Source organism: Somniosus microcephalus, chromosome 5 (genome assembly GCF_052327205.1).
Source record: "Somniosus microcephalus isolate GS21.2 chromosome 5, FLI_Smic_1.0, whole genome shotgun sequence".
NCBI lineage: Eukaryota > Metazoa > Chordata > Chondrichthyes > Squaliformes > Somniosidae > Somniosus > Somniosus microcephalus.
Window position 1 is genome coordinate 16,139,420 of NC_140991.1, and position 9,346 is coordinate 16,148,765.

Sequence of the window (9,346 nt, forward strand, 5' to 3'; positions counted from 1 at the left end):
GTTGGGATAAATGGTTCATTCTCAGACTGGCAATCAGTAACTAGTGGTGTTCCGCAGGGGTCAGTGCTGGGTCCCCAACTCTTTACAATCTATATTAACGATTTGGAGGAGGGGACCGAGTGTAACATATCAAAGTTTGCAGATGATACTAAGATGGGAGGGAAAGTAGTGAGTGAGGAGGACATAAAAAAAACCTGCAAGGGGACATCGACAGGCTAAGTAAGTGGGCAGAGATTTGGCAGATGGAATACAATACTGGAAAGTGTGAGGTTATGCACTTTGGCAGGAAAAATCGTAGAGCAAGTTATTATCTTAATGGCAAGAAACTGGAAAGTACTGAAGTACAAAGGGATCTGGGGGTCCTGGTGCACGAAACTCAAAAGGTTAGTATGCAGGTGCAGCAAGTGATTAAGAAGGCCAATGGAATGTTGGCTTTCATTGCTAGGGGGATAGAATATAAAAATAGGGAGGTATTGCTTCAGTTGTACAAGGTATTGGTGAGACCGCACCTGGAATACTGCGTACAGTTTTGGTGTCCATACTTAAGAAAGGACATACTTGCTCTCGAGTCAGTACAAAGAAGGTTCACTCGGTTAATCCCGGGGATGAGGGGATGGACATATGAGGAGAGGTTGAGTAGATTGGGACTCTACTCATTGGAGTTCAGAAGAATGAGAGGCGATCTTATTGAAACATATAGGATTGTGAAGGGGTTGGATCGGGTGGATGCGGGGAGGATGTTCCCGATGATGGGTGAAACTAGAACTAGGGGGCATAGTCTTAGAATAAGGGGCTGCTCTTTCAAAACTGAGATGAGGAGGAACTACTTCACTCAGAGGGTGGTAGGTCCATGGAATATGCTGCCCCAAAAAGCTGTAGAAGCTACATCATTACATAAATTTAAAACAGAAATAGACAGTTTCCTAGAAGTAAAGGGAATTAAGGGTTACGGGGAGCGGGCAGGAATTTGGACATGAGACTAGGTTCGAATCGGTCATGGCCCTGTGGGTAGCGGAGCGGGCCCAGGGGCCGTGTAGCCTGATCCTGCTCCTATTTCGTGTGTCTAATTCTGTTAGATTCAGGAGATGGTTCTGTGATAGTAGATTGGCGGTTAGGATCAGATCAGCCATGATCTTATTGAATGGCGGAGCAGGCTCGAGGGGCCGATTGGCCTACTCCTGCTCCTATTTCTTATGTTCTTATGTTCTCCCCGGTGTACTTAACAATATTTATCCCTCAACCAACATCACTAAAACAGATTATCTGGTCATTATTACATTGCTGTTTGTGGGAGCTTGCTGTGCGCAAATTGGCTGCCGCGTTTCCTACATTACAACAGTGACTACACCTCAAAAGTGCTTCATTGGCTGTAAAGCGTTTTGGGACGTCCTGAGGCCATGAAAGCCGCTGTATCAATGCAAGATCTTTCTTTATGTTAAACAGAAAGCCAACCCTTCACAATCTACAGAAAAACTCCCCTACAACAGAAAATAGCTCAATGACATAGCGGAGTGGTTATGGTGATCAACTAGCAAGCCAGAGGTTGCGCGTTCAAATTCCATCGTGGCAAGTTGTGAAACTGAATTCAATAAATCTGGACTGGCACTGGCAAAAAATGACCATGAAAGTTATCGTTAAAAATCCCAACTGGCTCACTAATGTCCTTCAAGGAAGGGAGCCTACCCAGTCAGCCCAACGTGTGTGGCGAATCCTACACTCTGCGGTTGAAAAGAAAGAGGCTTGCGTTTATACCGCACCTTTCACAACCCCCGGACCTCCCAAAGCGCTTTACAGCCAATGAAATACTTTTTGAAGTGCAGTCACTGTTGTAATGTGGGAAACATTTAACTCTAAGCAGTTGACTCTTAGCTGCCCCCTGAAGTAGCCTAGTGAGCCACTCAGTTGTAAAAACAAAGACTCCTAAATCCCCCTGTTCATCCATCCCACCGAATTCTCCTTCACGTTCCGAGTGAAAGGAAGTACCAAACAGAACGGTCAGGGTCTGCGCTGTTACTAATCTACATTAATTGGATTCAGAAACCCAATGCAAATTGGGTGCATTCCCAGATGGTTCGAATTAGACAGCAGGGCTGTTCAGTCAGTGGAAGAGACCGACAAAAGGAGTTAGATGTGGCAGCCGTGCCTTCAGCTGTCTCGGCCCTGGAATTCCCTCCGCCGCTCTACCTCTTTTCAGACCCTCCTTCAAATCTACCTCTTTGGCCAATCTGTCCTAACCCCTCCTTATGTGTCAAATTTTGTTTGATAATCGCTCCTGTGAAACGCCTTGGGATGTTTTACTATGTTAAAGGAGCTATATGCACGTTGTTGTTGTCGATAAGATCTGTAAACTGAGGGAGCAGTGGTAGTTGAAACAGGCAATGCAGGCTGGGTATAATTATAATACAGACACAAGGGTTAGCATAGAAGGTGCTAAAGATGAAGTTGAATAACAGTAGACTTGGCATTTAACGTCTCAAGTTGCTGTGGAGCAGAAAACGAGCAAAACACTGGAGCACATTGCAAAATCCCTTGCTAGAAGGTGGAGGAAGCCATGCTCAAACTGTACAAGTGCACGGTCAGCCTGACCTTGGGCACTGTGCTCAGTTTTGGTCACATAAATCGTGAGTTCTAGACCCATGAGAAGTAGCTTTTATAAAAAAAACATTCCAGGCCAAGCCATTTTGATCATCATTGGACATTTACAGCTGTGGGGTGCAGTGAAGCCTCTGATGAGCAGGGCAGGAATCATTGGGCGACCGGAGTCAGGGAGAGAGGTCGCCCGGCAGGTAAGGAGCGGGGGCGGAGACCGTTCAGGGCCCAGAACGGGCAGCTGCTGGTGTGGAGACCGGGAGGGAGCCAGCCAGGGTGATTGCGTGGAAGTCCTGGAAGAGGCTTCTTGAGCCCAGTCCTGTCTCTTTGTGTCTTAAAAAAATGGAAAGTCAAGGTCTCTCTTAGGCAGTCCCTCGGAACCGAGGATGACTTGCTCCCACACTAAAAATGAGTTCTCAGGTGACTGAAGAGTCCAATGCGGGACCTACAGTCTGTGTCACAGGTGGGGCAGACGGTGGTTGAAGGGGCGGGTGGGTGGGGTGCTTGGGTTGACGTGTGCTGCCTGCGCTTGGCTTCCGCTTGCTCCCGGCGAAGAGACTCGAGGTGTTTGGCGCCTTCCCGGATGCTTCTCCTCCACACTCCAAAGTTAAGGACAAGCAGGGTGGGGCGGGGTGAGGAGAGAGGTATTTTGAAGGGAGCATCAAATTAAGGCAGCGTCACGAGCCTTACAGAAGTGGACAATTAGCTGGGAAACTCCTTTCACAATGCCAACTACGTCTCAAGGAACAGGGGTTACACCGGAGTTTTGAATGAAGGTCCCATACTGTCGGGAGATGAAATAAAATAAAACCAAAGCTGATGAAGGCAACTACTACTTGTTGGGGTCGCCACGGCAACAGCTGCATCAGCGGGAGGTCCTGTCACTGAATTACCGTCGGTTTAAGAAAGTCTATTAACAATTAGCTGCGCGAGTGTAGCAATGCTAATTCTCAGCTCCAGTCTGTTAAGGTGATTGTGTAACTTCCACATCGAAGCACACTAGAACAAAGAGCCACTATTGCAATGGGGTGTGAAACATGTGGGTCAATTAGCTTTCTCACCCAAGAGGAGAGATAAAAAGTGCTACCAAGTTCCCAGGTGGCTGATCAGCTGCACAAATGTCTGCGCTGGGCGATAAGGTGCGAGGATGAGAGGTACAAGACCTGACGTGTTAGGCTGCCAGAAGAGAAACAGTAATTACAAGTTAAATAATATTTGGTTATTATAATAACATACCGAATCTCAATTATAGATACTGGGAACATAAAGATTATGGTGTCAGAAATTCTAGTTCCTATTAATGTCTAGTCATAGAATTTACAGCACAGAAACAGCAATGTCCCTGTCAGAGCCTCCTCACACCCCTCTTCATCTCACCCTATCAGCTTATCCTTCTATTCCAAACTCCCTCGTGTACTCATGGTCGTGTGCCTTTCTGTCCATGTGTTAAGCTGGATTAATCCCATACTGCCTTACCAATGATTCGCAAAGCATGATGGACTACTTGACATACAGTGAATGGTTTAAATGTAAAAAGCTGATACAGGACTGTGGGAATGTAATACACATAGATAAGAGAGGACGAAACAGAATGTTTATAGAACAGAGTAGAGACAGTCTCAGGGCCGAATTTTGTTGAAAGCTAAAGTGAATTTTAAACAGAACTCTGTAAAAAGAAACAAATGACTTGTGTAGCGTGTGATCGCCTAGTTTCCTGTATTCTCATGATGACTTGCAATTTATGTTTTTTGTATAAATATTGTAGCCCCGTGAGCCTAGGGGCGCACTCTAGAGGAGACTTCCTTGTGTGTAAACACAAGGAGTTTCTCGGAGTGAAGTCCAGTACCGGGTACGGAATAAAACTTTACTTATTTTACAGTTTCTGACTTTGTGTATTACTGAGAAAGTGACAATGGACTGACCGGCGTGTTGAGTCTCCTAAAGTAGCGAACCTAGATCCCCCACGGGAGGGGTAGATCCTCCTCACAGAAGCGAGGGGTTAACATATGCACACAGCAAGCAGATCGAATCTCTTAACTGCTTTTGCTGTAAATAAATATGGTCGTTTTATTGCACCTCCAAATGTACAAGTGATATTTCTTAATCTTCTTCCCGGAGGTTTGTTCCGAGAAATGCAAGTGCCCAATTCCAGTGTTTTTTGGAGAGGGGAGGAAATCGCACAGTAGGACAATTCAACCTGCTCGGACTCATAGAATGGGTTGAAAGCAGGGCAGACAGAGGTCGATTGCACAGCCACTGGTGCGGCCAGAATTAAGGGAGCACCATCAGCTCAAGAAGGTCCCACCACCACCTTCACAGGGCAACTGAAAAAGGGCAATAAATGTGACCTTGCCAGCGTCGCCCATATCCTGAGACTTGGCAAGCGTTTGAGCCCATCCTTCTCATGCAGTGGCCACTGCTTGGGGCAATGTGCCGGGGGGATCATCTAGGGGCATCTGCAAACCTTGGGACCTGCTTTTACAAACACTGTCGTAACTTGAATGTAGGACATAAGTGCTTTGGCATATGCTACTTCATTCTGGCCAAAAGACGGCACCTCTGACGCTGCAACATTCCCTCGGTACTGCACTGGAGTGTCAGCCGAGATTGTGTGCTCAAGTCTCTGGAGTGGGACTTGAACACACGACCTTCTGGCTCAGAGGCGAGAGTGCAACCCAGTGAGACACGGCTCCCCGAGGGTTTCCCCTATTATTGCTGGTTCTATTGCTTTTTTTCCATTGTGAAAATCTTACATTATGACAGGGTTAAATAAATGGTTTTGTCTCATAATCGCAACCAAGAAACATCACTCTCGTTGAAAAGTCTTGCTCAACAATCTTTCAATAGTCAACCATCAAGCCCAAATCAGTTTATCATTTGGAATACATTTCAAATTTCCTGTACCCAGGTTCCAGCTGCTTAAAATGTATTCACAACATAATATATATCTGTGTCAGTCCTTAGAACATCTACTTAATGTGTCCAGATCGCTTCAAGTCTCCAATACACCAGTCACCTGGCTATACAGGCTTGGTAGCAGAAAGTCAGTACCTCCAAGTACAATAGCTTCCTTCACATTCATTCTTAATGATTTCTCGGTGGGAATCATCACGGTTCAAGGGAGACATCAAAATGGGTCACAACCCACTGGTTAGAACTACAGGAAACTCTTTATTATCCAGCACCAATGGGACCGGCGTGGTGCCGGTTTATCAAAAAGTCTGGATTACAGAGAGGTATAGTTAAAAGGTACGAGAGCCCCGTACACAGCAACAAATCCAGGCGTCCCTGTTGCTTAGCAACAGGTGCAGGAACCCCGGCCACAAGATCCAGGCGTCCCTGTTGCTTAGTAACAGGTGCAGGAACCCCGGTTACACAGCCACAGATCCAGGAACAGCCACTAATATGAAGTAAAACTTACCTGAACCTACTCCTGAATTTTGCCGGTTAACAGAGATTTCCGGTTATTTTAGGTGCCGGTGTTTCCTGTATTTGAAGAAAGATTGGGACTCTTCTGACTCGAAAGGAGACGAATGAGAGAGGGACCTTACACAAAATATTTAACTGTACAGGTCAGGTAAATCTAAATGGTTCTATATTGTTTACAATATCCCAGGGTTTATGTTAATATTTAATGGATCCAAGAATTTCTAATCACATTTACCAGCTCCTGGGATTTATATTGACAGTTAGCTGCCTTGGATGTTTATATTAATATTTACCAGGTCTCTGAGATTTTTTAGATTAATGACATTTGCTTGGTTTTTTTTTATATTACTATTTACCGAGTTCCTAAGTGTTTATGTTAATATTTACTGAGTCCCTGACATTTTTATCAATATTTATTTGGTTTCTGATGAATCATATTAATATTTACTCATCTCTATGCATTTGTATCAGGTCCCAGGATTTACGATAACAAGGTGGTCCCTGGGTGCTGGTTTTTATATTTACCTGGGTGTTCACGTAGATATTTATCAAGCCCCTGGTGATTTGTATTACCATTAACATTTGTGCTTACATTATTTACCTGGTCTCTGGGGTTATATTAATAGTTACCCTATTTCTGGGTATTTATATTAATATCTACCCAGTTTGGGGGTTTTAATACTGATACTCACCCAGTCTCTGGGTGTATATCTTGATACTTGCCCCCAGTCTCTAAGTGCTTATATTGATATTAACCCAGTCTCTGAGTGTTTTTTCCCATGTTTACCCAGTCTCTTGGTGATTGTGTTAATATTTGCACTCGATCAGCTCCGATGGACGGGTCACATCGTCCGCATGCCCGATACGAGACTCCCAAAACAAGCGCTCTACTCGGAGCTCCGACACGGCAAGAGGGCCCCAGGTGGGCAGAGGAAATGCTTCAAGGACACCCTCAAAGCCTCCTTGAAAAAATGCAACATCCCCTCCCAACACCTGGGAATCCCTGATCCAAGACCACACAAAGTGGAGGACAAGCATCCGGGAAGGCGCCGAATACCTTGAGTCTCTTCACCGGGAGCAAGCGGAAGCCAAGCGCAAGGAACGCAGGTCAAACCAAGCACCCCACCCGCCCGCCCCTTCAACCACCGTCTGGCCCACCTGTGACAGAGACTGTAGGTCCTGCATTGGACTCATCAGTCACCTGGGAACTCATTTTTAATGTGGAGGCAAGTCATCCTCAGTTCCGAGGGACTGCCTAAGAGAAGAGGAGGAATAGTGACTCGGGGTGTTTTTGTGATACTTACCCATGCCCCGGGTGTTTATAGTGACTCTGGGTGTTTATAGTTATATTTACCCACGCCCGGGTGTTTATAGTGACATTTACCCATACCCATGTGTTTATAACGATATTTACCCATGGCCCGGGTGTTTATAGTGACTCGGGTGTTTATAGTGATATCTACCCATGCCCCAGGTGTTTATAGTGACTCTGGGTGTTTATATAGTGATATTTACCCGTGCCTCGGGTGTTTATGGTGATATTTACCCGTGCCCGGGTGTTTATAGTGATATTTACCCATGCCTTGGGTGTTTGTAGTGACTCTGGGTGTTTATAGTGATATTTACCCGTGCCTCGCGTGTTTGTAGTGACTCAGGGTGTTTATATAGTGATATTTAACCGTGCCCCTGGTGTTTATAGTGACTCTGGGTGTTTATAGTGATATTTACCCATGCCCCGGGTGTTTATAGTTACTCCGGGTGTTTATAGTGATATTTACCCGTGCCTCGGGTGTTTGTAGTGACTCTGGATGTTTATAGTGATATTTACCCGTGCCCCGGGTGCTTATAGTGACTCTGGGTGTTTATAGTGATATTTACCCGTGCCCCGGGTGTTTATGGTGATATTTACCCGCGCCGGGTGTTTATAGTGATATTTACCCGTGCCCCGGGTGTTTATGGTGATATTTACCCGTGCCCGGGTGTTTATATTGATATTTACCCGTGCCCCGGGTGTTTATAGTGACTCTGGGTGTTTATGGTGATATTTACCCGTGCCCCGGGTGTTTATAGTGACGCTGGGTGTTTATAGTGATATTTACCCGTGCCCCGGGTGTTTATAGTGACTCTGGGTGTTTATGGTGATATTTACCCGTGCCCGGGTGTTTATAGTGATATTTACCCGTGCCCGGGTGTTTATAGTGATATTTACCCGTGCCCGGGTGTTTACCTGTCCCTGGTGGTCGATGTAGTAAAAGTACTCGCGGACTCTGGGCTCCGGGCTCTGGCCCTGGGTGTAGCTCACACACCGGGAGAAACTCCGGGAGAAACTGCCGGGACTGACGACCAGGAGGCGGCGGCCTAAACAGAGAGAGATCAGCGACATCCCGCGGGCTCGGAGCAGCGGCCACAAATGGGCCGGGCCCGGGCAACCTTTGACCTTTCACACGCCTGTTGCCAAGGCTCCGCGTTGCTAGGGACAAACGCGCGGAGCGGGTACGTCGGTAAAGGCGCTCCGGCTGGAGGCCAAGAGCCGCTCGAGGGGTTCCGCCAACAATTCACCCCTCCGCCCCACCCCGCTGCAGAGTGGGAATGACATCACACCATCAGGGCAGGATGGGCCACTCGTCCTCTCTGGTGCTCAACAGAGAAGAAAAGCCCATTTAAGTTGCCATTTTTCTTTATGCCACGAGAGTATAGAAATATAGCTTTATAAAATAAATAAAGAAGATCACAACAACTTGTATTCATATAGCACCTTTAGCATAGTAAAAAGTCCCAAGGCGCTTCACAGAAGCGTTATCCGACAAAAATAAATACCAAACTAAATGAGCATATAGTAGGAGGGCTGACTAAAACATTACTCACAGAGGTAGGGGTAGAGGATACAGAGGCGGAGAGGTTTAGGGAGGGAATTCCAGAGCTTAGGGCCTCAGCAGCTGAAGGCACGGCCACCAATGGTGGAGCAATTAAAATCGGGGTTGTTCAAGAGGCCAGAATTGGAGGAGCGCAGAAATCTCGGAGGATTGTAGGGTTGGAGGTTACCGTGATGGGTAGGGGCGAGGCCATGCAGGGATTTGAACAGGAAAAGAAAGACTTGCATTTCTATAACACCTTTCATGACCACCAGACGTCTCAAAGCGCTTTGCAGCCAACAAAGTACTTTTGGAATGCAGTCACTGTTGTAATGTAACGAGGATAAGAATTTTAAATTTGAGGCATTGCTGGACCGGGAGCCAATGTAGGTCAGCGAGCACAGGAGTGATGGGTGAACGGGGCTTAATGCGAGTTAGGATACGGGCAGCAGAGATTTGGAGGACCTGAAGTTTAT

General features: G+C 46.4%; 1 protein-coding gene across 1 annotated transcript in view; it reads right to left on the reverse strand.

Moving 5' to 3' along the window:
- c5h8orf82 (chromosome 5 C8orf82 homolog) overlaps positions 1-8,544 on the reverse strand; it is a 34,856-nt gene extending 26,312 nt beyond the window's left edge. The window contains exon 1 of the mRNA XM_085987361.1: positions 8,246-8,544. Coding sequence (XP_085843487.1) covers positions 8,246-8,401 — 156 coding nt within the window. The 5' untranslated portion in view covers positions 8,402-8,544. The remainder of the gene's footprint in view (positions 1-8,245) is intronic.
- Between the last annotated feature and the right edge of the window lie 802 nt (positions 8,545-9,346).